General features: G+C 46.4%; 1 protein-coding gene across 4 annotated transcripts in view; it reads left to right on the forward strand.

The window, feature by feature from the left end:
- PIGU (phosphatidylinositol glycan anchor biosynthesis class U) overlaps positions 1-27,703 on the forward strand; it is a 122,189-nt gene that overhangs the window by 73,078 nt on the left and 21,408 nt on the right. For 2 of the 4 annotated variants that reach the window (XM_068525167.1, XM_068525165.1), the window contains exons 8-11: positions 2,147-2,301; positions 3,926-4,069; positions 6,796-6,920; positions 13,302-13,444. In XM_068525167.1, coding sequence (XP_068381268.1) covers positions 2,147-2,301; positions 3,926-4,069; positions 6,796-6,920; positions 13,302-13,444 — 567 coding nt within the window. Of the gene's footprint in view, positions 1-2,146; positions 2,302-3,925; positions 4,070-6,795; positions 6,921-9,732; positions 10,297-13,301; positions 13,445-14,238; positions 14,811-27,703 lie in introns of those variants that run through there. The other 2 variants (XM_068525166.1, XM_068525168.1) reach the window with 2 other exon arrangements.

A 27,703-nucleotide genomic window follows, 5' to 3' on the forward strand; every position in this document is an offset into this window, starting at 1 on the left:
TGTCTTTGGATGTGGGGTATCTTTTTTGGTGAGTTCCAGTGTCTTCCTGTCGATGATTGTCCAGCAGCTAGTTGTGATTCTAGTGTTCCCACAAGAGGGAGTTATCGCACGTCCTTCTACTCCGCCATCTTGGTTCAGGCTAGCCTATTTCTAGCTTTTGATTTAAAGTGAGAAGTATGCAACACTTCCTTTGATTTGAACACTTAGAGGCCATTGTAGGGTTATTAGTTGGCCTAATTTCAATATTGTTATGTCTCAGGGAATAGGGAGGCCTGAGGAGAGGGAGAGAGACAGGGGAACAGTTGGTCAGTGGAGCAGTCAGAGCGCACACATTTATCAGTTAAGTTCGCTGTCTTGTGTGGATGCAGTTCATGGTTTACCAAGGCAATTACAAAGATCACTGATCACAGGTCACCATAACAATAATAATGAAAAAGTTTGAAATATTGCAAGAATTACCAAAACGTGACACAGAGATATGAAGTGATCAAATGCTTTTGGAAAAATGGTGCCCATAGGGTTGCCACAAACCTCCAGTTTGTGAAAAATGCAGTATCTGTGAAGTGCAAAGTGCAATAAAATGAGGTGTGCCTGTGTTATAACTTTGTTTTCTGTTTTCACAGATTCTACTCTTACTTTTATTATTTCCTTCCTTTTTTTGAAGTGTATTCTGTTCTTTTTCTGATATCTTAAAAAGGATGTTTATTTATTTTCAGGCTTCTATTCAAATATGGTTAATATGGTTGTATGTTTCCCTCAGAGTACTGTTTTATCTGTATTACCTGAATATTGACATAAGGTATTTTCATAACCATTAATTTCTTTCTTTTTTTTTTGGCTGTGCTGTGTTGCTTGTGGGATCTTAGTTCCCCGATCAGGAATTGAACCCAGGCCCCCAGCAGTGGAAGCACGGAGTCCTAACCACTGGACTGCCAGGGAATTCCCTTATAACCATTAATTTCTAACATCAAAGCTATCTATTATCATTCCTTCTTTGACTCCTGAGTTACTTGCTAAAGTGTTTAACACTTTCCTAATGTATTTTTAGGTTATCTTTTTATTAATGATTTTGAGAAATTGCATTATGGTCAGAGAATGGGGTCTGTATGATACAGATTCCTTAAAGTCTGTTGATATTGCTTTATGGCCTGATTCAGATACGTGGTCAGTTTTTATAAATCCCCCAAAATGTTTTAAATGAATGTGAATCCTCCAGGTACACTGTTTTATAAGTGTATTTGTCTTTTTTTATATATATAAATTTATTTATTTTGTTATTTTATTTTATTTATTTATTGTTTTTGGCTGCGTTGGGTCTTCGTTGCTGTGCGTGGGCTTTTCTCTGGTTGCAGCGAGTGGGGGCTACTCTTTGTTGCAGTACGCGGCCTTCTCATTGTGGTGGCTTCTCTTGTTGCGGAGCACGGGCTCTAGGCGAGTGGGCTTCAGTAGCTGTGGCACGGGGGCTCAGTAGTTGTGGCTCGTGGGCTCTAGAGCACAGGCTCAGTAGTTGTGGCACATGAGCTCAGTAGTTGTGGCTCATGGGCTCTAGAGCACAGGCTCAGTAGTTGTGGCACACGGGCTTAGTTGCTCCGTGGCATGTGGGATCTTCCCGGACCAGGGATCGAACCCATGTCCCCTGCATTGGCAGGCGGATTCTTAACCACTGTGCCACCAGGGAAGCCTGAGTGTATTTGTTTTTTAAGATCTTTTGTGAACAAATTCATGAACTGTACTATTCATATTTCTACTTCATTACTGATTTTTGTCTGTTAGATCTACCAGTTATCCACTGATGATGGATTTGTGTATTTTTCCTTTGTAGCTCTGTCCATGTTTGTTTTATATACCTTGCGACTATTTTATTAGGTACCTGCAAGTTTAGAGCTGTAATATCTTTCTGATGAACGTTTTATCATGATAGAATATCTTTATCTCTGCATTACTTTTTACATTAAAGTCTATTTTACTGGTAATAATAACCAAACTAATTTTCTTTTGGTTAGTGTTTACCTAGCATATATTTTCAATCCTTTGATTTTCACCTATTCTGTGTCCTGTGTTTTCCAGGAGGGATCTTGAAGTTTAGTCTGATACCTGCTGTTTGTCCTTGAGATCCTTAAATGTACCATTCTGCCTTCTCTCCCAGTGGCAATACATACCCGTGAAAGTGAAGAGCAAAGCCTTCTGGATCTTCTCTTGGGAGTATGCTATGATGTACTTGGGAAGCCTGGTGGTAATTGTTTGCCTCTCCTTCTTCCTTCTCAGTTCCTGGGATTTCATCCCTGCAGTCTACGGCTTCATGTAAGTAATGACCTCATTAGAAAACCTCTGGAAGCTAATTTAGTTTTCACAGCTCCATCTGGAATTAGAGGGAGAGCAAGCACAGGTAGCATCTAGAGCAGTGGTCCTCGAACTTTAGTGTGCCTCAGAATCACCTGCAGGGCGTCAACACCCAGATTGCTGGTCTCCACCTCCAGAGGTTCTGATTAAATAAGCCTGGAGTAGGGACCCCAGAATTCGCATTTCTGATAAATTTTCAGGCAATGCTGATGCTGCCCGTGCAGGGAACACTCTTTGAGGACCACTGGCTTGATCTAGCGCAATTAAAGAACACTCTCTGGGAACATCCAAAGCAACTACCAGCCTCTGACTGGGAGGTTTTGATTCAATCCCAAACAGGAATGGATGTATTCCTCTATCGCAAGAGGGTCTCCAGCAGTTTTAAAACAAAGCCACCTTCAATATGTCAGACTTTTAGAGAAAATCAAAATGGGTTTGCAGAATGAATTCTGCAGGCACTTCCACATATTCTCTCTGTGGTTTGCTGAGGAAGATAACTGCCCAAGCCTGAAGGAACTCACAGCTCAGTGGGTGATAAGACACTTAAACCTACCAGGGTGGGAAAGGGATCTGTGGCAGGCTCCCCTTTGGGATTCTGGGCTGCTTATTTGTGTTAAATCCTGGCTGAGCCTAACAATGACTTAGTAACCTTCAGCTTTTCATGCTCTGCCTCAGATAAGAGTTTGTAACGCCGATGAAAAGCTTTTCCTAGTTTTCTGCTGGTCCACAGATTGTGTTCTTTACCTCATTTCACAGAAAAGGAAATGTAGTTACAGCAGGAAGCAAAGACTTGCCCTGGGTGGAGGCCTTCGTCAGAGAAATCTGACCATGAACTATTGCCTCTCTCTCCCTTTCCATGCTTCACTTGTTGTACTTTTAAAATTGTGAATTGACATCAGTTTCAACCCCGTATATATTTTTTAATGTAATGTAAAAATTTTAGAACAGCCAGAATTGCAACCAATCTTTATCTGATATAACCAGACAAGAAGTTTTCCAGTTAAACCATTATTTCTCAAACAAGGTCTGGGATCCTAGCCAGAACCTGGCAGTGGTTCCTCGGGCCCCTAGACGTCTCACTGCAGTGTCAGGCACTCAGTCTTCTGGCTCCTGCTGTGGGCATGTGGAACAAGAATAGGCAGGAACAGGATCTTTGACCTTGTCTTCCAGACAAGTCTTTAGAATGCTCAAAATAGGTATTGTTTATTTCAAACCCATTCCTCTTCTGCTACAGTGCTGCGTATCTCCTGGTTTTGAGCACATATATCTTGGGCAGTAAAAGAGGGGCTGGTCTTTTGATTTCTAGCACGAATCCCTGCCTTGTCTCAGATCTTTGATGCGTGCCAGAGTTTGGTTCAGGCAATATTTTTTATGGGTTATTATTCTCTGTGTCTCTGCCCCTTGTTTTTGTTAATTACCTATATCCCGGTTGCCTGGAGAGCCCCTCACTTCCTGATCTCTGTGGAGACAAAGTCATCCTTGACTGCCCAGCAGTGACCAAAGCCTTCAGGAGAAAAACCAGGTCAAAGCAGATCATTCATAACTTTGCTGTGTTTTTTCTCTCCCTTTTTTGTCTTTATTCCAGACTTTCCGTTCCAGATCTTACTCCAAACATTGGCCTCTTCTGGTACTTCTTTGCAGAGATGTTTGAGCACTTCAGCCTCTTCTTTGTATGTGTGTTTCAGATCAACGTCTTCTTCTACACCATCCCCTTAGCCATAAAGCTAAAGTAAGTGGTTGGACCTGCTGGTTTTTTGTCCACAGAGTCATTTGTAGCTTTACAGGTGCCCTTCAAACTGGGAACATCTGCTATCAGGTTTGTGCCATTTTTGCCCAGGGAACCCTGCCCTCAGTCGCTTCAGTGGCTGTACGCAGCAATAGAGTCACACATGAGTACAGGGTGCAGAGACAGTGCTTTGGAGCCCTATATTTCCCCTGGCCTCACTTTGGGGTACTTGAACCCACATTGCTGCTGAGCCCAGTCACTGTTTTAGACAAGAGCAGTGTTGGGGTGTGGAAGGTATCCTTGAAAAAAGTGGATCTTTTTGGGTGCTCATCAGCATCCCAGTGACAGTTTGCTCAAAGAGACTCAGGATGTATTAGTCGGGAGGCTGGCTACCTGCAGCTCTGTTTAATCATCTGATCAGTTTCCCTCAAAAGGGTTGCCTATAAAGCTCTCTTCTGCAGTGTAAGAGGGCTAACATGTGTTGTCCATCCCACCTTTCTAGGCTTTTTGACATATATTCATGCCTAACCCTTCCAGCACCTCTTGGAGGTAGGCATTATGTTATTATCACTTCCATTTTATAGTTGAGGAAATTGCCGTTCAGAGAGGTGGAACAATTTTCCCAGAGTCACACAGCCAGTAAGCATGGAGCTGGGATTCAGACCCAGGTTTGCTTGGCTCCAGAATCTATGCTCAGTCCCCTGCACCATGCCAGGCTCCTGAGAGAGATCACTTATAGTAGGTCCCAGAAATGGTTCTATTATCCTAGCTTCAGAGAAGGGAAAACAGGCACCAATAGGCATAGATATGCCTGTGTGGTCCAGAGAGGCTGGAAGAGTTTGATTTAGATTTTAAGAGCTTGAGTTCTCTGCTCTAACCTTCCTGCCATTCTCCATGGCCAGTGAACCAATGCACATGGTTCCTATTCTATAAAAGCTCAGAGTTGATGTTTCCTTCCCATGACATAGCCTTGGCCTAGTATCTGACACAAAACCATTCTTCCTTGGCCCGGCAGGCTCCAGAATTCTGGCAGCCTTACTCAGCCGAGCTCTCCAGCTGTCTGTGGTCCACATTTCCTGCCCTTGTTCTGGTCAGGCCCAGCCACTGGGCTGAGAGAAGCAGGGAGCCCGGAGCACCTTTCCTCACTCTGTGTAGCCAGCTCTCCAGCAGCTTCTGTTGTTAGCACGTGAAAGGCCACAGATAGCTCCTGGGTAGACAGTAGCACTACCATCTTGTGACACCCTCCCCTCCACCCAATCCCAGCCAGGGCCTCAGAATATATGAAGATACCTGACCTCCTCTGCAGCTGCCCTCCTATGCCTGGATATGAAGTTCCACTCTGGCCCCTGCAGTGCCAGCTTTGTGAGAACAGGCCCTCCAGGGCGCCTCTCCCCAGGCACTGTTGCAGGGGGTTCTGGTCTCCATGTTTTTTGGCACTACATTGTCACTAGCCTTTTCATAGGAGTGGTGCAGCTGTTACCAGCTACCTAAGAAGCCCGAAGCCAGTGACTTGGATTAGCTTTAGGAAGATGCTCACTGAAGTAGCTGGACCCTTCCTAGAGGCTACAGGACTACGTGACTTTGCCAAGCTGAGTTTCTGAGTCATTTGCTATATAGTGTTTGGGTGTGTACACGTTTGTCTCCACATCTCAGATTTACACCCATTGAGTCACCCTGACCTTTGACCTGCAAGAGGAGAATGCCATGCCATTAACCTGAAGAAAACCTTCATGAGCTGGATATCCAGGTCCTGTGTGGAAGTAGGCCACGTGCATGTTGTTTAGGTGTAGCTGAGCAGGGTGCACACCTCGCTTCTTCCTGTTGGCTTCCCTTCAGCACTTGGTCAGCTCTCTGAGGAGCACAGGAGACTGAGTTCTGTCTCACCCTCCCTGATCAGAGCTGTGATCCTGCTGGGCACTCAGGAGAATAGCATTGGTGGTGCTTAGGGGTTCTGGAGACAAACAGCTCCATCACTTACGAACTCTCTTATCTTCTCTGAACCTGATTTCCTCAGCTGCAAATGTGGTGACAGCATTGCCTATCTCGAGGGGTAGTTGAGGGAAAGTGAGAATCGCATGTAATGATGCAAGAAAAGGGCCTAGCACAGAACTTTGCACAAGTGAGGGTTCAGGAAATGGTAGCCAGTGTTACTAGCTTAAGGCAACAAGAACTCCAATTCCAGCCCTTAAGAGCGAACAGCTGCGTGCAGTTCTCAGTTCTCTTTCTGGAAAGGAGCTCATCATAGCTAAAGATCTGTAGCCCCCACTGACCCTGTTGTCAGAGAAACAGAGCATCAGCAAGGAGGCACCTCTTGCCCTGGGTCCAGTGTTAGAGGGGCCTCTGGCATGGGTGGCTGCCTGATAACTCTGACAAGCAGTCATTTAAGCCCAGTAATAAAGGGCACTGACTTCACGTGTTCTCCTTCCCCGGCAGCTCCTGGCGGAAGGCCCAGAGCTGGCGGGGGTGGGGCTTGATCGAACCGTCTCTGTGGGCTCTTTCTCTAGTGTTTGCTGGGCTCTTCTCACCACCTCTGGGCATCTCTGGGTCCCTGCAGTTTTCTGCTCTGCTGCTTGGCCCGGCCCCGTGTCTTGTGGGTAACAGAGCCAATGCCTCCATGAAGTCCCCTGGAGAGTGTTTTTGGGTTTCAGGGATGGGTCAGGAGTCTCTGGGCTGGGCCTGGTCCCTGACCGATCTTCCTCTCTCTGCCTGTCTGCCCTGTCTTACCCCAGGGAGCACCCTATCTTCTTCATGTTCATCCAGATTGCCATCATCTCCATCTTCAAGTCCTACCCGACAGTGGGGGATGTGGCCCTCTACATGGCCTTCTTCCCTGTGTGGAACCATCTCTACAGATGTGAGTACTCCCACCTCTCACCCCCTGGTGGCAGATTTGTGTCACCTAGCCCCGGATGAAAACAGCCAGGGAAAAAGGAATTGATAGGCATTGGCTGGGCATCTGCTGTGCTGGCAGCACCAAGAGAGAGACAGTGACATGAGGCACAATATCTGCCTCCTAGATGCTACGGACTAGTGATAATAATGCTAACATTTATTGAGTGCTTACTGTGTACCTGGTCACTGTGATTCTAAGAGTGTTACATGCATTAGCTCATTTTATCTTCATACCAGACTTTGAGGAGAGTATCCCCATTTGCAGATGAGAAAACTGAGGTACAGAAAGGTAGAGCCACTTGTTCAAGGTCACATGACTGGTAAGTAGTATAGAAGGGCTGGCATTGGAATCCAGATGTGTGATCCTCCAGCCAGCACTGTCCAGTAGGGCTTTCTGTGATGATAGAAATGCCCTATGTCTGCACAGTCCAATAGAGTAACCACTAGCGTGACTGAGAAACAGAATTCTTAATTTAAATTAAATTTACGAAGCCACACATGGCTAGTGGCTATCGTGTTGGACAGTGTGGCACTAGGCCTTGGCTAACCATTTCCCAGTGCTGCACTGAAAGGTCCGTAGAAGACAGACGGGCAACACCAGACTTCCTACCTGCTGTGAAGACCCCTTTAAGCTCTAACCATCCCTTCCCCAGAAGACGGCCTAGCAGTGATCTGGTTGCGCTTTCTAGTATTTCCTAGTGTTTCCCTGAGTCGGGCTCTTCGCCCTCTGTGTGGGTTCTTTTCAGTGTTTGTGGGCTCCCTGAGGCTAGGCTCATGACTCACTTGCCTCTGTGTCCCCAGCACCCGGGATTAAACCTGACACACAGAACAGCTCAATAAATGTTTGTGGATGGGTTTTTATATATATATATATATATATATATATATATATATATACATATATATGTGTGTGTGTGTGTGTGTGTATATATATGTATGTATATATATATATATATAATTTTTATTGGAGTAGAGTTGATTTACAATGTTGTGTTAGTTTCAGTTGTACAACAAAGTGAATCATTTATACATATACATATATCCACTCTTTTTTTTAAGATTCTTTTCCCATATAGGCCATTACAGAATACTGAGTAGAGTTCCCTGTGCTATACAGTAGGTCCTTATTAGTTATCAGTTTTATATGTAGTAGTGTGTATATGTCAATCCCAATCTCTGTGGATGGGTTTTTTTAAACCTCCCTAATAAAGAGGCAGTGCCAGTGACCCAACACCACTTGATTCTCTAAAACGGGAAGGGAGCTGTTGAACTTTCCTTGCACAGCAAAGTATCAGGAATGAACTCGGGGAGGGCAGGCTTCAGAGGAAGTGAGTCTTTGTTGTTGTTTTGGAGCTGCTGGGTGTCAACCAGGGAGTGAAACTGACCAGCTGCTAGAAAGAAACCTGTCTGTAGGAGTTGGCCTCTGAGCACAGGTAAACAGGTGAGTGGGCAGGACAAGCCAGGCTGCTCCTCCAGGTGACGCCTGGTGGGGCAGTGACCAGATGACCAGACTGGAAGCAGGAAGTAGCATCTTCTGTCTGTGGCATCCTCATTGCACAGATAAGAATCACCCAGTCCAGTGGGCTCAGAGTCAGCTTGGCAAGTCACAAGAGCACAAGACATGTGAACATACCCCAGTTTGTGACAGGGTGGGTCTTGGGGATATTGATTCTCTTTCCCCCAAAACGGAGTCCTTTTTAGCTGTCTCTCCCACACAGGGCATTTCCCCCCGGTAAGATCTTTCATCCCATCTTGCTGAACACAGTCTGGAGCCAGATCACCTTGAGTCTGAATCCTGGCTTTCCCATCACTAGCAAGTTATTTAACCTTTCTGAGCCTCCCATTATTTCATCTGTCAGATGGGGGGAATATCTTTCATGAGTGTTTTAAGTTTGAGAAAAAATAAATGTAAATAGCACCACAGTTATTAGCAGTAGTAATAATTACACAGAGGGGTCTCCTGCATAGTTTCATGATCAAAGCTTCAGGCTGAGTAGCCAGTCATTCAGAGTCATTGAGATAAACATATTTTTCAAAACTTGAAATGAACTATTTTACGCCCTCTGGGATGATGAGGCACAAAAAAATAAGGATGGGGTTTCCGGAAACCTGGATGAGCTAGTAGATGCTGTTGCCGGCTGGCTGGGCAAGTTCAGCTTGTCTGAAAGTCCTGCAGAGAGTGTTGGCTGCCACCCCTGGAGGTGCAGCTCCTGCAGCAGAGAATACTCAGGCTTGGAGTGTCTGTTTGGGGCATGACAACTGTGAGTCATTACATTCATGCGGGAGCGTCTTCAGCCTGGTCCTGTGGACATGTGAGTGGAGATTTTGTGAAGTCTTTATGCCCAGGTTGAACATATTCAGACTTTTAATGTGGTTAAGAATTCAGTTTAAACATGAGTTACCAGTGCCAGCATGCCTGCTTGCACATTCACCATTTTATTTTCCTGTCCTGCTCAGTGGGGAGAAGAGGCACGTGGGCCCTTCCCTGAGTGCAGGTCCCAGATACCGGGACTCTGCGGTGCTTGGGGCCAGGATGAATCATACAGACACACAATTGCAGTGTTAGGGAACAGCCTGCTGGCAGAACCCGTGCCAGCCTGCAGTGGTCCAGCTCAAAGAGCCAGTTACCAAAGGGATGGATTTTGTGTGTGTGTGTGTGTGTGTGTGTGTGTTTTGTTTTTATTAAACTATTGTATAAAGATAAAAGAATATTGATTTTAAAATGCTCATTAATCATAAAAAAACAATAATACAATAAATTCCCGTGTACCCAGCACCTAGCTTAAGAAAAGAAACATCACCACGTCCTTCGAAGTCCCTAAATCCCCGCTGTGCCCCTCTCGATGACATTGGATTCTTTCAGTGGAATTTTATTTCTGAATGCCTGAGGCTCAGAGAGGGAAAGTGACTTGCCTGAAGTTTCAGTTTGTCAGTGGTGGAGCGACAGATCTGACGAAGTCACCCCGTGAACTTGGTAGGGAATCTGATTCCATCTGGCCTAGCACGTCTGATGAAGGGTGAACCCTTGCGTCTCATCAGGCCCTGGTCATCTCTGACATCTCCGACACCTCCTGGTGCCTGGAACAAGCCGTCCTGTGCCCCAGGTCCCTGGCTCCATCTGCTCTGGCATATACCTGTAATCCTCTGGCCTGTCATCCAGCAAGAGTGAGTAGCAGCTCCCCAGTCCTGCAAAGGTCACCACAGGCCAGAAGCCAACTGGATGCTGGTGACAGTTCCTCCAGGCACATGGGAATGTATCTTCACAGCTTTTTGTGATTGCACCCAGGAGCTGCATGTGAACCTCTCTCAGTCTCTGCACTTGGTCACCTTCTTGTCACCCGGTCTGAAATCCAGAGTGGCTAGAGGCATGGAACAAAGACCTACCTGCACTTTCAGGCCACAGGAGTTTTATATTAGGAATAGTGTATATTCTTTTCAGCAAAATAATTTCCAGGGGATCAGAAAGAACCACTGAGAAATGTAAATAGTGATGTTGGAGTGGAGGAATGGTAAATAGATATGTTCTTTCTTGAGGTTGTAACACTATTTAATAATAATAACAATAATAATAATTCTCAGTGCACACATCCCTTTTCCCAGACTTCTGTTTCTGGGAGCAAGGACAAGGCTTCCGAGAGGTCTCAGAAAGGCTTGAGTCAGGGCTTTCACCTCTCAGCTTTGAAAACCCAGAATTGTGGAAATTTCAGATCAGAAAAGAGGACCTTGCAAGCTCTCCAAGCCATGTTTCCAAATTGTAGGATTTCACGGACCACTAACATTTCAAAAAATTCTGGTGACAGAGTTGCCAACTTTTTATTTTGCTGAAGACATGAAAACAGTCAACTACTAGCCATTCATCCCCATTTCATAAAGGAAAATACTTTTTAACAACAGCAACAGGCAACAAGACACCTATCATTTCTCAAGAAAGAATGAAGCTTAAGTTGAAAACATTCAGCTTTAATAAGAACTCTGAACTACCTTCTCCTTATTCTCACTGTGACACTGACCAGTGAAGTCTCTGTTGCAGACGAGTATGGGCCTCTTATTTGGCAAAGGTCTGCAGCTGTAATCCAGTGGTTCACAGCCTTGGCTGCATATTGGAATCACCAGGGAAGCTTTTAGAAACCAATATGGGGTACTTCCCTGGTGGCGCAGTGGTTAAGAATCCGCCTGCCATTGCGAGGGACACGGGTTCGATCACTGGTTCGGGAAGATCCCACATGCCGCGGAGCAGCTAAACCCATGCACCACAACTACTAAAGCCCACGAGCCTAGAGCCTGTGCTCTGCAACAAGAGAAGCCGCTGCAATGAGAAGCCTGTGCACTGCAACGAAGAGGACGCCCTGCTCGCCGCACTGCTCGCCGCAACTAGAGAAAGCCCGTGCTCAGCAACAAAGACCCAAGGCAACCAAAAATAAATTAAAAATTAAAAAACCAATATGGACGCCTGGGCCCCACCCCTATAGACTCTGATTTTCTTACTCTGGGTGAGGCTCCCCAGGTTAGTTCATTTTACAACCAGAATTGAGAACCTTCTCTGTAATCCAGTCCCCTTTCCAATGCATGAACCCCAAGTATAGCATTTCAACCAAGTCATTGTACAACTGAGACAAGAGGCCTTAAGGTTCGGGGGTTTCCCCATCTCTTAAATATTCCAAAACTCTGACTTGGGAGAAGGGATTTCCTGAAGGTCAGGATCAGAGACGGGAAGGGAACTTCTATTCACTAAGTGCCTGCCGGGAACCAGACCTAAGGTTTTTTTTTAAAGTGGTAATTTTTTTAAAAAGATATTATTTTAATTAATTAATTTTAAATAATATTTATTATTTTATTTAAAAATATAATAAAGTGTAAAGAAAGAAACAATAATAGTATATAATCCTATTGTCAGATATCCCCTAGTGAATTAAAAGGAAAAAAAAAAGTACAGTGTGATAGGCAGAATAATGTCCCCTCCTTGCCCCCCAACAAAGATGTCCATCTCATAATCCCCACAACCTGTGACTATATCACCTTACATGACAAAAGGGCCTTCAGATGGAGAGATTATCCTGGGTTATCCAGGTGGGCCCAGTGTAATCACAAGGGCCTTTAAGAGTGGAAGAGGTAGAGGCAGGGGGTATATGGGAAATCTTTACCTTCTGCTCAGTTTTGCTGTGAACCTAAAACTGCTCTAAAAACTAAGGTCCAAAGAAAAAAAAGTGGAAGAGGGAGGCAAAAGAGGAGGCCATAGTGATACAATGTGAGAAGGACTTAATCCGACATTGCTGGTTGAAGATGGAAGGGGTCATGAGCCAAGAATGCAGGCAGCTTCTACATGCTGCACAGGCAAGCAAATGGATTCTCCCCTAGAGCCACCAGGGCCTGTGGACTTCTGACCTCCCAAAATGTAAGATAATAAATTATATTGTTTAAGCCACTAAGTTTGTGGTAATTTGTTACCATAGCAATGGAAAACACACAGTAATACATCTGTGCCAGCTTTTCCACACAACTTGTTTAATTCATGGAACGCTCCCATGAAGTAGGCATTTTAGCCCTATTTTAGAGATGGGGAAGCTGAGACTCTGAGAAACTTGGTGGCAGAGCAGGAATTTTCACCAAAGTCTCTCTGAGGCCGAGGCTGTGCCCCACTATCAGGCTGCCTTCCCCCCAGTGGAACTCAGCCTGCCTGCCCGCGGACCACCCTGTGTAGCAGGTCCTCCCTGGAGCTTTAGGGGGAGCTTTCTCCCTGGCGGGATTCCGCATTCCTTCCGGGGGTAGGAGGTGAGGTTAGAGAGGGAGGGTGTCAAAAAGAGACTTTTAAATCATCTAAGAAAGAGTGAGGGACATTTGAAGAGCAAGGCAGGAGACTTAAGACATGAATTGAGGAGAATGGAAAATGTATTCCTAAGACCCAGGGCTGTGGCACCATAGAGATACTGAGAGGTTCATGCTGCCATTTCCATCCATGATTCACTGGTCAGATAGCACCCTGCTTGGGGTCAGGAGAGGAGTTACTCTTGGACACCCCAGGATTGGGGGTTAGAGGGCAGTGTCTTGCTGAAGCGCCTCCTTGCAGTGCCCAGAGGCATTCACACCGTTGCCGACTGTAGCCAGCCGAGCCCACAGTGGGAGGTAGAGTCCAAATCTAGGACCTCTCGCCAGCTTTGGGTGTGAGGAGCCATTGCCAAGGGTCTGAGGTCTGCATCTTGGCACCCCGGTGCCTCTGAGTTTGTGTGTGTTCGGGAGGGGCTACACCACGCTTTTCATGGACCACTGTGTCCTGCAGGGCCGTCACTGCCAGGAAAGGGCCCCAGTGAGAGTCAGCACTGGGCTAACTGACCGTCTGTCTTTGCAGTCCTGCGAAACATATTTGTCCTCGCCTGCATCATCATCGCCTGCTCCCTGCTCTTCCCTGTCCTGTGGCACCTCTGGATTTATGCAGGAAGTGCCAACTCCAATTTCTTTTATGCCATCACACTGACCTTCAACGTTGGGCAGGTAAGAGTCAAGGGCAGCACAGGGACAGGGATTCATTTTGTAGCCTCAGACATTCGACCTGGGCCCTGGGTTCTGCCAAATAGGGTTTTGGATGAGAATGAGGTCCCATAGAGAAGGTAGGGCAGTGAGAGCAGCAGGGGAAGCTGAATTTGACTAACGTTTATTGCCCTGAATTCTCACAGCAAGCCTGTGAGACAGTGTTACCCGTATTTTACAAATGGGAACCAAGGCTCACAGAGGTTGTCGATTGCCCAAGATCATTGGAGGAGCCAAGAACCAAATTCAGAAGAAGGCTCAGTTTCTGAGGCCACCCCCTTTCTGTAATTGCCTGGGCTGCACGGCCCCTGGAGTGAGTGCAGCGTGCGAGGGCTGGGGGAGGACAGGCAAAGGGGTGGGGAGACTTTCCAGACTTTGGAGCAGCAAGAGCAAAGGCAGAGAGATGAGAAATAGTTTGATCTAGCTGCTGGGTACGTCTGGAGCAGAAACTGTGCAGCTGGGAGTATCAGGAGAGGAGGCTGAGGGGGTCCCAGAATGAGAAGTACCAGCAAGGAGCTCCGACCCTCCTCTGGTCCAGGGAGAGCCTCTCCCTTGGTGCCATAGAACAGTGGTTCTCAGCATCAGAATCACTGGGGGTAGCTTGTTAAAAAATGCAGATTCCCTGTTAATATGTTTTAAATCCTGTGGTTATGTTACAACTGTCACAATTACATGGCTTTGATTGTTAAAAAAAAAAAAAAAGCAGATTCCCTGATCCTGCTCCCAGGCACAATGATTGGAATTTGTGTTTTTAACAGGCTCTCCAGAGATTCTGTTGCAGGTGGTTTAGCAAACTTCTCTGAAGTCCCCTCATCCACTGTGCTGCGTTCCCTCATGTCAGCTCTGTCCTAATTGTCGAGTCAAGGTCTTATGAGAATCACTTGTACCGTTTACCATTTCAATTGTCATTGGCACAGCCTGGCATTTCCTGTGCATAATGGACGGGATGGGAAGCAAGGCTCGCCTGAAAGACCAGTGATGCCAGGGAATAATCCCCAGGGAGATTCTTGCCTCCAAGGTTAGCTGCTGGGAAAAAAGAAGGGAGTTAGGGCTCTTGCAATGACTGATGGGTCTGGTATTTCCTGCATGGACATTTCTGGACAACTAATGTCCAGTCCAGCTATTTATCTTGGTTTGTGCACAGCAGGAAGAGAGATGGAGGAGGGCGCTGTAGCCTGGATAGGAGCAGGCCAGGGGGTCTGTTCTGCTGTCACACACACAGGTTACTGATGGCAGATGCTCAGCCCCTCCTACCTGTGTCCACGCAAACAGAAATCTGCAGGATGCAACTTAGTACCTTGAATAAATCCAAAAGGTTGTTCTGGCTCTTCTGTCTTGCTGAAATCCCCTTACTTTTCCTTTGAAAGTGATGACTGGCATGTGAGGGCATTGGGCCTGCCCTGGGCCTCTGGGCAGCTTGGCGAGCTCCACTGAAATAGTCCACAGCTTGCTGTCAGGTCATGAGTGTTGAGTGTGGGTCAGGAATACAAGTTGCAGTGATTAGGAAGTATCCATGGAACTTGCCAGATAACAGCTTTTTTCCCTAGGGCTGCCTTTATGAGAAAAGGCTTTCTGAAATTGGCATGAGAGATGTTTGCAAGTTGTCAGGTGCCATCAAAGGCAGGAGAAAAAAAAAAAGGCAGGAGAAACTGAATTGTTGGAAAAAGGGGGATGGGGCTGGGGGTGGGGACCAAGGCCAAGTAGATGGAGGGTTTTAGTGGCTGAGCTATAGAGAAAAACCAGGTTGATCTCTTGGCATTGTCCTTTATCTTTTTCAAAAATCTCTTTAAAATGTATTTTTAATCATACAAATAACACATGAATTCATTATTGCCAGGGAAAAGAAGTCAAACAAAATAGAAGCATATGGAATGAAAAGTAAAGATTCGCCTGGGTACCATCCCTTTCCACCCTAGGGCAGATGTGATCGTTAGAATCGGTTTGGTCTGTGTCTTTGCAGACTTCCTCTGTGCGTTTACAGACAGCTGAGTCCATATGCGAACACAAAGACATCCCACTCTAAGTACTGTTCTTTGACTTGCTGTTTTTCACTTAATGATCTCACCTTGAGATCATTTTTTTAACAGCTCTGTGGTATCCCTCCTGTGGTAGGGTGTCCTGTGATTTTTATGACTGGGTAGGCCACTACTGATAGACATTGAGGTTGCTTCTGGTGATTTCACTATTATAAATGGAAGAGCCCTGCATATCCCTCCACATACTCTTGTATACACATGCCAGTATTTTCTCAGATAGATTCCAGGTGGTGGGATTTGCTGGGTCAGAGGGCATAAGCATTGTACGTTTTGGCAGATTTTGCCAAGTTGCCCTTCAGCCAGGTCATTCCAGCCTCCAGACCTCCCAGCAGTGGGCCAGGTGCCTATAAGCTGGCAGTTTGTTCAGACATCCAGCACACCTGTGTCATCGGCCTGCTCGGGTCTGGCTTTGTGCTCTGAGCCAGAGACAATTCTGTTGGGTCAAATGCTTTCTGGGACTGCTGGCTTTGGTCTTTGTTGCTGCTGCTGCCAGATCACTAAAGGGGTATATCAGAGAGGGGCACTTACTCACCAAGGCAGTCACTCGAGTCACATCCTCGTCCTGGAGCATTAACTGAGCTAGAAGAGCACCCCTCATCATGAGGGTTATACTACCCCAGCCCTCCGGCCTGTTGGGAGCCACAGAGTGCAAATAGACATTCAGAATTTTAGTTAAATGTCACCTCCCCAGAGAGACCTTCTTTGGGGTTTCCCCACCCCACGGTCTCTTTCTTTGCCTCCTATCTGTTTCCTTCACAGCACTTACCCAATTTGCAACTCCACATTATTTACCTGCTTCTCTCTCTGCCTCTCCCACTAGCGTGTGAGCTTCATGAAGGCAGAGATCCGCCTCTCCTACCCACTGCAGGGTCCCCAACCACCTGATCAGTGCTTGGCACAGAGCAGTTGTTTAGCAAATATTTGTGGAATGATTGAATGAACCAAAGAGAGCCAGGGAGAACATCATGTGATTAATGGCCAAATGTGGAGAGTGTAACCGCTGGGGGAATCCAGAGGCAACAAGATCACCTTCCCTGTTGAGTGGTCAGAGAAAGCCATAGGGATGAGGAATAGGAGCTGGGCCTTCTAGACTCAGAGAGGGGAAGGGAGAGAGGGTCTAGGAGGTGGGCAGGATGGGGGCCAAGTCACCCCTACTGGCTAATGTCAAGGGATGGCAGCTCTGTCCCCAACCTTTCTCTCACTTCTGCCAGAACCTGGTCTCTTTGGCCAGTGAAGCCCCTGCATGTCATCCACAGCCCAATCCAGCGCAGCTTCCGTCTAACCTACAGTCATTGCTTCCGGTGAGATGTATGGCATTCAGAGTGTGTCCTCAAGTCCCACAGCCTGCTCTTCTCAGCTCTTCCAGCTGCAGCGGTGCCTTTTAGTCACCTGGTCCTTATTCTCCCCTCCCTGGACAAGACAGATCAGAGCTGTCCTGGGAATCAGATGAGTACAGATTTTCAGCAGGCGTCCAGAGTCAGGCTCATCATTGCTGAGTCCGCAGCTGAATGTAGAGAACATCTCGGCCCGGAGATTTTAAGTCCTGCTCTGTTTGAGTCGGTCAGTTCCGTGCTTCCTAATAGAAAAAATCATCAGTAATTTTTAATGACAGTGGCAGGTAAACCAGTGACTTAGGCCCCATCCTTCCTCTGGGGCCATTAAATATTTTTCAGCTTGTGGCACAGATCATTTGCTAATTATAATTGTGCCTGAGAGTCAGTAACCGGGAAATGACAACAGTAAGCCATCCATAGATGTATAGGGTGTGTGTGTCTCACACATACATGTGAGAGAGAGAAGGAGAAGGAGGGATTAGATGGATTGGTTGACCGCGGTCCCCCCCCACTCCGTCACTGCGTGACCTTCAGCAAGTGATTGAACCTCTCAGGGTTGCAGGTGATAACCCCACTTCTCGGGGGTAAGAGGATTTGTGTGTTGACACATGTTGACATGGGAAGTAGCTTGAGCAACGTGCTCGTCAAATACCCAGAGCAAATTCCTAAGGAAACATTCAGACCTGGAAACCGAGGGAAGGAGAACAATCCTCCTCATCTTTTTTTTTTTTAAACCCTTTTCTTCTGCAGGTCAGAGACCAGCAGAAAGATAATGGTCATCTAGGATTAGATGTAAACAAAAAGGAATGTTTAAAATTTAGCTTTATTAAGAGTAAGGTAAAATGTCCCACTTACTCTAATTCAAGTTAAAAACAGGTAACATAAGGAAATCTTTCCCTAAACTTATAATTAATAGTGGCTCATGTTTAAAGAACTCTTACTAGGGACCAGGCCCATGTGATCCCTTTAATCTTTTGGATCCTGTGCTTGTCCAGCCTTCTGGACCTTTCCTTGTGTGTTGACATGACCTCGTCTGCTCATGGAGGAGGAGTTTTATCTGTGTGTGTGCTTTGTTGTTGGCAGCATGATGAAAGTATGACTTTTTTTCCTTTTAATGGAACGTCTCCATGCTCTCTCCTTGTTGGAACATGAGAGGAAGCTCCTTCCTGTTTCAGTCCTGCATGTGTGGACTCACCACACCTGATGTAGCTACTCCCCTACTGACAGCCCTTCAAGTTGTTTTCCTTTTTTTTATTATGATGTAGAATTGACTTAATCCTCATAACAGCCCTCTGAGGGAGGCACTGCTATTATCATCTCAGATGCGAATGAAGCAGCTGAGGCTGGGAAGTCACGCAGTTGCAGAGCGGTGTGTTTATTGATACCCTGTTTCTTGTGCCCTCTCAGTAGACTGTGGGTTCCACTGGGGCAGCCCCCAGGCCTGTCTTGTTCACGACTGTATCCCCAACACCCAGAAGAAAGGAATGACCAGAAACCACAATTTCTAACCAATGATCTCACACAAAATTGCACATAGACCGTGACCTCCCAGTTCCAGTCTCTGTGTTGGTCAGAGCTGGGCCTGTGGCAGGTCCTCCTGCTGGATTCCTGGGGGGTCAGAGCCAGAACCCCCTTCCACTCCCATCCAGGCCCCAAGAGCCCCACTCCTGCTCATGTCTGCCTCCAAAACAGACTCCCTGGTGGCTCCCCTCTGCTCTTCCCAGCAGGGCCTGGATCGCTCCACAAGCTGCTGCCTCCTCACTCCCGACCCAGTCCTTGTGGTGCAGACCCATAGATACTGGGCTGGCCCTGCTTTGGCTGTTCTGTCCTGAGGTCTGGGCACCAACCCTCTGGCACGTTGGGCCCCGCTCAGGACTTGCTCGTTCACTCCAGCACAAGTGAAACCGCAGTCGTGTCTCCTGGAATTACGTCTCCATTAGCCTGGTGTGTCATTCTCGGGAAGGGACCAGTGAGGAAATGCGTGGGGACGTGTTGGGCAGATCGCTAGTGATTCAGTGGCTTGGAGCCCGCATTTGTGGACAGACGGGGTAATTTCAGGTTCATTCCCGTGGGTTGTGTATGGCCCTAGCTGGAAGATTTGTTCCTCCTGACATGAGGTGCCAGTGGCCCAGGCTGGAACACTCGTCCTCATCCAGCTGGATGTGCATGTTTGCTTTGCTTTTCTTAGCTGGTGGCATTTTGTCGAGGTCTTAGTTCATTCCTTTGTCCCTCCCGTCCTCAGACTTTTAGCTCAGCACTCAGCATCCCAAGCTTGTCTCTTCCAGGCCCTTCCCAACTCCCTCTCCTACCCCCACAGCAAGAGTGACATGAAAAGCCCAAGCTAAACACAGGGGGTCAAGGCCAGCAGGAAGGCCTGGGCTTCAGTGGCCCGAACTCCACAGTGACTCTCAGCCCCATCCCTGCCCAGCTCACTGGATCTCAGGCGAGTCACATAACTCCTTGGACCTAATTCATGAATTTGCAAATATTGGTTTGGCCAAAAAGTTCATTCGGGTTTTTAGGCACTCTGCTAGGGGTGAATGAGACACAGTCCTGCTTCCAAGGAGCTCACCATCTGTGGGAGAGAAAGAAAAGGAAACAGGCAGGGCCAGGGCAGCGTGATCGTGCTATAAACGGGGTAAACTCAGCCTGGGGAGCTCAGAGCTGGCGGTTACGGAAGCTTCGGGGGCGGGGGGAGGCAGCCTCTAAGTGGAGTCCTGAGGGACGTGTAGGGTCAAACCAGGTTCTAGGTGGTAAGACTTGGGGGTGAGAGAGCCCGTGAGTGAGCTGGTGTGGAAGGCAGTTCTGTAGGACGGGCACATGCCACCTGATAGGGAATGAGGCCATTTCAGGACAACGGTGGTCAGAGCCACAAGGCCCTCATGGGCCTCATTGTGCTGAGGACCAGGCTGAGCTTTCGGTTTTAAGTGAAGACAACTGAGATCAGATTCATGCTCTGGGACTTCCCTGGTGGTCCAGTGGTTAAGACTCTGCGCTCCCAATGCAGGGGGCCCGGGTTCCATCCCAGGTCGGAGATCCCACCTGCTGCACAGTGCTGCCAAAAAACAATAAAGATTCATGCTCTGCAAACCTCCCTCTGCCAGGAGGGGAAGAGGTCAGGGGTTTGAGCTGGAACCTGGAGCACAGGGGGGAGGCTGTTTGAACCTGGTGCGAGGGGCTGGTAGCCTCTGTTTCCTCAGCCTAGAAGGGTGGTTGTGAGTGGGGAGTATGGAAGTGAGTGGGGAAAACTTGTATGAATTGAAAAGTGCCACCTAGATGATAATTGCCTTCATAGCCAGCTATGATCTTACTTTGCGACCTCCCAGACCCTGAGGCTGAGATCTAGTGATTTCCCTATTATTTTGCATCTTTAGAGCTAGAGAGTGGAGGTCTGTTTCTCCACCTTCTCCTCGCACGCATGTCCATTCAGGCCTGAGTTGGCAGGTCACACCAAAGCCCCATCCAGCTCCACAGGTCAGCCGTCAGCCCCACTTGCTCCCAGTTTCCTAGATCCCAGGCAGCAAAGGGCAGAGGATGCAGCACTCTGATTGCCAGTGGTGACAACCACGTGAGTTCTCCCAGTCGTGGGCTGACTGTCACGTGTCAGCATCTCCAACACAAGCAAGAGACCGGGGGAACCGGGACATGCCTGGGGTGACAGCACCTGCTTCTCCAGGGCCCTGCAGCCCAGGGGCCAGTGTCGGCCGTGGCTGCGATCCCGAGCCCTGTGGCTTCTAGACAAACTGCATTAACAGCCTCGCTAGCTCTGTTGTCTCGGACGCTTGTTTCGCCTTTTCTCAAGAAACTCTCTCTCCTTGGCTAAGTGACAGAGAGTGGATACGAAGTGTGAGCATGGGGCCGTAGCAGGACTCGGCAGTGTGGGTACAGACCCCTGAGAAGGGCGTGGAGGTCAAGGGAAGGGCTAGGCTCCGGGCCTCACACAGGCAGGATGGGCACTGCAGCCTAAACGTGGTCACTTACTCCTGGGTGACCCTGGGCAAGACCCTAACCTCTGAGTTTGCTCATCTCGAAGTGGGGCTTATGAGCCCTACCCCAGGGTGTTGTGAAGATTCAGTGATGTGCTTTTTGTTAAGGGACCCGGCCCAGGGCAGATCCTCAGACGTTGGTTTCTCCGTCTCTCCTCACTCCCACCCTGTGGTGGAGCGTGTTCTGACCATTTCATTCCACTTCTGATCTACCCCTCTCTGTCCCTGGCCACCCTTTTATCAGCTGCCCCATTAAATCTTCATCTTCTGGGAATTCCCTGGCAGTCCAGTGGTTAGGACACAGCGCTTTCACTGCCAGGGCCTGGGCTCGATCCCTAGTCGGGGAACTAAGATCCTGCAAGCCACGCAGTGTGGTCAAAAATTAAATAAATCTTTATCTTCGTCATGGCCCCAAGGGGAGCCTGGAGCCCTCATGGCTGCCAGTGAGAGGAATGTGGTCTGACTGAGCCCTGGGAGGGGATCAGCAAACTGCTCCCAAGACGCCAGCCCCATGCTGGGTCTGGGACCACAGAGCTGGAGCAGATGCCACCCCATTTGGTGGGGAGGCCAATGGGAAGTGACTTTGCTTCAGGGGTCACATAACTGAGTGTGGAGTCGAGGAAGACTCTGGGTGTGGGAGATGGCGACGTTGCCTCTCCAGGGATGAGAAGGAGCCCTTTGCGGGAAGGGTCATCCCAGCCCGGGGGCAGGGCATGGGCAGAGGCACCAAGGTGCGGCCACACAGCTTTTGCAGGACCAGGCTGCGTTCAGGGCTACGGGGACCCGCAGGTGTGGCACAGGGAGAGGGGAGCACTGGAGGCTGCTGAGCGGGCAAGTGATGGGCTCTCGTGGTGTGTGTGTGTGTGTGTGTGTGTGTGTGTGTGTGGACGATCCCTCAGGGACCAGGAGGATGAGGGAGGCCTTTGAGCAAGAGGGGGCAGTGGGAGGGAGAAAAGGGGGCTGAGCTGGAATTCTGAGGAGGGGAATTGGTGGAACCTGGTGGCTGATGGCGATAGAGAGGCCAAAGGGCTCAGCCACTGTCGGTGAGGGCAGCTTTGAAGAATGGGCTGCTCCGAAAGTATCCCTAGAGTAGGGAGGCTGTCCAGCAGTGTGGGTAAGCGTGCGGTGTCTGATGCCAGATGGTCTGGGTTCAAAGCCTGCCTCTGACACTTGCTGGTTGTACGACTTTGGGCAAATTACTTGAAGAACCTTTGTTTCTTCATCTATAAGATGGGATAATTATAATGTACCTATTGTGAAGGTTTATTGCAAGGATTAACTGTTTTAACACATGTAAAGTGCTTAAATTAATGCCTGAGTATTATCAGCATTTTTATTAATAAGAAGAAAATGTAATAATGGACAGCATTTATCAGAGCTAGGTGTTTTTTCTCTCAGAGACCGACCATTAGAGTTATAACTACTAACTACCCTAGAAAGCATTTAGTCCCTAAATCATGTAATTCTCACTTTCATATAATAAACTGAAAATTCTACAACTAGGTTTGCTTTGTGTTGTTTTGTTTTTTTGTTTTCTTTTTTTTGGCCTCACCGGTTGGCTTGCAGGATCTCAGTTCCCTGACCAGGGATTGAACCCGGGCCTCGGCAGTAAAAGAGCCAAATTCTAACCACTAGGCCACCAGGGAACTCCCCACAACTAGGTTTTTTTATACCATAAAAACATTTTTCACTTTTGTTTTCAAATTAAAACCATTAAAAGATTAAAAAAATAAAATAAAGAATGGGCTGCTCTTCAGGTCTCTGAAAGCACAGAGGGACAGAGCAAGGACTAGGGGAGCCACCATTGTAAGTAATAAACTAGAGTTTATCACTCATTTTATAGATGAGGAAAATGCTGCTTAGGGAAGGGGAAGTGACTTATACAGGGTCACACAGCCACTAACTTGCCCATGCTATTTCCACTGCTTCTTTCCCAACTTTCCCTGCCCAGATTGGGCAAAGTAGTGCTGAGTCTGCAGATGCTGTGTTGGCTGAATCCCAGGGCCTCTGGGAAATCCTTTCTCCTCAACCCAAATGGAAAGCCTCTAGGTCAGAAGAGGTTGTCTCAGCCAGCCTGTGACAGCTAGGGACTTCCCTCCGAGAGAGTGAAGCCTCAAGACCAGTGTGTTCCCAAGATGCCCTTTCCCTGGGAACAGGGGCAGGGCACCAACTCAGGACTAGTGACTTACGGTTCCAGACAGACCAAGCCAGCACGCAGGGCTCTTTCCTTCCATGCCACCCTCCCCTGATACTTTTTTATGAAAAGGTTCACACACACAGCAAGGTTGAAAGATTTAACCTTGAACACCTGTATACCTACGACTTAGACTCCACCATTCACATTTTACTATACTTGGATAATCACAAATTATCCATTTCTCAATCCATCTTATTTTTGTAATGTACTTCAAAAGTGAAGTATACACATCAATACGTTTCCTGTCAGGTATGTCAGCATGTATATCATTAACCAGAGCTCCATATTTACTTACATTTTTCTTACGTGAAATTTGTATACAGTGAAAAACACGTTTTTCATTTTTTTATTGAAGTATAGTTGATTTACAATGTTCTTTTAATTTCTGCTATACAGCAAAGTGATTCAGTTTTACATATATATATACTTTTTTTTTTGGCTGCTGTGCAGCATACGGGATCTTAGTTCCCTGACGAGGGATCAAACCCATGCCCCCTGCAATAGAAACACAGAATCTTAACCACTGGAACACCAGGGAGGTCCCTACATTCTTTTTTTATATTCTTTTCCAATATGGTTTATCACAGGATATTGAATGTAGTTCCCTGTGCTATACAGTAGAACCTTGTTCATTCACTCTATATATAATAGTTTGCATCTGCTAGTCCCAAACTCCCAATCCATCCCTCCCCCACCTCCCCTCCCTTGGCAACTACAAGTCTGTTTTCTATGTCTGTGAGTCTGTTTCTGTTTTGTAGATAAGTTCATTTGTGTCATATTTTAGATTCCACATATAAGTGATATATGGTATTTGCCTTTCTCTTTCTGACTTACAAATGGGTATTATTTCGTTCTTTTTTATGGCTAAGTAGTATTCCATCGTGTGTGTGTGTGTGTGTGTGTGTGTGTGTGTGTGTGTGTGTATACATATATATATGTATATACCACATCTTCTTTATCCATTCATCTGTCGATGGACATTTAGATTGTTTCCATGTCTTGGCTATTGTGAACAGTGCTGCTGTGAACATAGGGGAGTGTGTATCTTTTTTTTTTTAACATCTTTATTGGAATATAATTGCTTTACAATGTTGTGTTAGTTTTGTGCTGTATAACAACGTGAATCAGCTATATGTATACATATATCCCCATATCCCCTCCCTCTTGAGCCTCCCCCCTACCCTCCCTATCCCAACCCTCTAGGTGGTCACAAAGCACTGAGCTGATCTCCGTGTGCTACGCAGCTGCTTCCCACTAGTTATCTATTTTACATTTGGTAGTGTATATATGTCAGTGCTACTCTCTCACTTCGTCCCAGCTTACCCTTCCCCCTCCCCGTGTCCTCAAGTCCATTCTCTATATCTGTGTCTTTATTCCTGTCCTGCCCCTAGGTTCATCAGAACCTTTTTTTTTTTTTAGATTCCATGTATGTGTGTTAGCATATGGTATTTTTTTCTCTTTCTGACTTACTTCACTCTGTATGACAGTACTCTAGGTCCATCCACCTCACTACAAATAACTCAGTTTTGTTTCTTTTTATGGCTGAGTAATATTCCATTGTATATATGTGGCACATCTTCTTTATCCATTCATCTGTCGATGGACACTTAGGTTGCTTCCATGTCCTGGCTATTGTAAATAGTGCTGCAATGAACATTATGGTACATGTCTCTTTTTTTTGTTGTTGTTAGAAAAACATTTATTAAATAATTTAAAAATCTGCCTGTTTGATTTGAATCTTATTCAAATATGTAGTTTTCCCTAGGCACCCATTCAACTACATGTATTACTTGCACTTAGGTCTGGTTGACTGAAGGAATCAGAGTGGAGGATGGAAGAGGAGGCAGTGATGTAAACAAAACAGAATGTTAGGTCTCCCTCAAATAAATATCTGAGTAGGTGGTCCAAAGTTGGTATCATGTTCCATAGTATCAGGAACTCAAGCTCCTTATTTCTCATCATTTTATAAAGCATGGCTCCAATGGTCTAAATGGTAACATTTACAAATGAGGTGATTTGGTTGGAGAACAGCTAACACTTCACACACGCTGCCTCATAAGGAAGTTTCCCAGAGGCTGCCACGTGACATTTCTGCTTAGACTCCACTGGCCAAAACTTACTCACTAATTGCAAAGGAGCTTGGGAGATATAGTAAGCATTTATTTGGTAGTACTTCCCATATGGCAATCACTGCTCTTAACTTCAGTGATCCACTGTTCTGATAACATATCTGTTATCTCTTTTTCTCTTTTTCTCTTATAAATTTATTTATTTATTTATTTTTGGCTGCGTTGGGTCTTTGTTGCTGTGTGCAGGCTTTCTCTAGTTGTGGTGAGCAGGGGCTACTCTTTGTTGCAGTGCATGGGCTTCTCATTGCGGTGGCTTCTCTTGTTACAGAGCATGGACTCTAGGCACGTGGGCTCCAGTAGTTGTGGCACTCAGGCTCAGTAGTTGTGGTTCGTGGGCTCTAGAGCGCAGGCTCAGTAGTTGTGGCACATGGGTTTATTTGCTCTGCGGCATGTGGGATCTTCCTGGACCAGGGCTCAAACCTGTGTCCCCTGCACTGGCAGATGGATTCTTTTTTTTTTTTTTAACATCTTTATGGGAGTATAATTGCTTTACAATGGTGTGTTAGTTTCTGCTTTATAACAAAGTGAATCAGCTATACATATACATATATCCCCATATCTCTTCCCTCTTGCGTCTCCCTCCCTATCCCACCCCTCTAGGTGGTCACAAACACCAAGCTGATCTCCCTGTGCTATGTGGCTGCTTCCCACTAGCCATCGGTTTTACATTTGGTAGTGTATATATGTCCATGCCACTCTCTCACTTTGTCCCAGCTTACCCTTCCCCCTCCCCATGTCCTCAAGTCCATTCTCTAGTAGGTCTGCATCTTTATTCCCGTTCTGCCTCTAGGTTCTTCATGACGATTTTTTTTTTTAGATTCCATATATATGTGTTAGCATACGGTATTTGTTTTTCTCTTTCTGACTTACTTCACTCTGTATGACAGACTCTAGGTCCATCCACCTCACTATAAATAACTCGATTTCATGTCTTTTTATGGCTGAGTAATATTCCATTGTATATATGTGCCACATCTTCTTTATCCATTCATCTGTTGATGGACACTTAGGTTGCTTCCATGTCCTGGCTATCGTAAATAGAGCTGCAATGAACATTGTGGTACATGTCTCTTTTGGAATTATGGTTTTCTCAGGGTATATGCCCAGTAGTGGGATTGCTGGGTCATATGGTAGTTCTATTTTTAGTTTTTTAAGGAACCTACATACTGTTCTCCACAGTGGCTGTATCAATTTACATTCCCACCAACAGTGCAAGAGGGTTCCCTTTTCTCCACACCCTCTCCAGCATTTATTTATTTATTTTTCTTTCTTTATTTATTTATCTATTTATTTATTTATTTATTTATGGCTGTGTTGGGTCTTCGTTTCTGCGCTAGGGCTTCCTCTAGTTGCGGCAAGTGGGGGCCGCTCTTCATCACGGTGTGCGGGCCTCTCACTATCGCAGCCTCTCTTGTTGCGGAGCACATGCTCCAGACGCGCAGGCTCAGCAATTGTGGCTCACGGGCCTAGTCGCTCCGCGGCATGTGGGATCTTCCCAGACCAGGGCTCGAACCCGTGTCCCCTGCATTGGCAGGCAGACTCTCAACCACTGCGCCACCAGGGAAGCCCTCCAGCATTTATTGATTGTAGATTTTTTGATGATGGCCATTCTGACCAGTATGAGGTGATACCTCGTTGTGGTTTTGATTTGCATTTCTCTAATGATTAGCAATGTTGAGCATCCTTTCATGTGTTTGTTGGCCATCTGTATGTCTTCTTTCGAGAAATGTCTATTTAGGTCTTCTGCCCATTTTTGGATTGGGTTGTTTGTTTTTTTTGATAATTGAGCTGCATGAGCTGCTTGTATATTTTGGAGATTAATCCTTTGTCAGTTGCTTCGTTTGCAAATATTTTCTCCCATTCTGAGGGTTGTCTTTTCATCTTGTTTCTGGTTTCCTTTGCTGTGCAAAAGCTTTTAAGTTTCATTAGGTCCCATTTGTTTATTTTTGTTTTTTATTTCCATTTCTCTAGGAGGGGGGTCAAAAAGGATCTAGCTGTGATTTATGTCATAGAGTGTTCTGCCTATGTTTTCCTCTAAGAGTTTTATAGTGTCTGGCCTTATATTTAGGTCTTTAATCCATTTTGAGTTTATTTTTGTGTATGGTGTTAGGAAGTGTTCTAATTTCATTCTTTTACATGTAACTGTCCAGTTTTCCCAGCACCACTTATTGAAGAGGCTGTCTTTTCTCCATTGTATATTCTTGCCTCCTTTGTCATAGATTAGTTGACCATAGGTGCGTGGGTTTATTTCTGGGCTTTCTACCTTGTTCCATTGATTTATGCTTCTGTTTTCGTGCCAGTACCATATTGTCTTGATTACTGTAGCTTTGTAGTATAGTCTGAAGTCAGGGAGCCTGATTCCTCCAGCTCCGGTTTTCTTTCTCAAGATTGCTTTGGCTATTTGGGGTCTTTTGTGTTTCCATACAAATTGTGAAATTTTTTGTTCTAGTTCTGTGAAAAATGCCATTGGTAGTTTGATAGGGATTGCATTGAATCTGTAGATTGCTTTGGGTAGTATAGTCATTTTCACAATGTTGATTC

Source organism: Eschrichtius robustus, chromosome 16 (genome assembly GCF_028021215.1).
Source record: "Eschrichtius robustus isolate mEscRob2 chromosome 16, mEscRob2.pri, whole genome shotgun sequence".
NCBI classification, from domain to species: Eukaryota; Metazoa; Chordata; class Mammalia; order Artiodactyla; family Eschrichtiidae; genus Eschrichtius; species Eschrichtius robustus.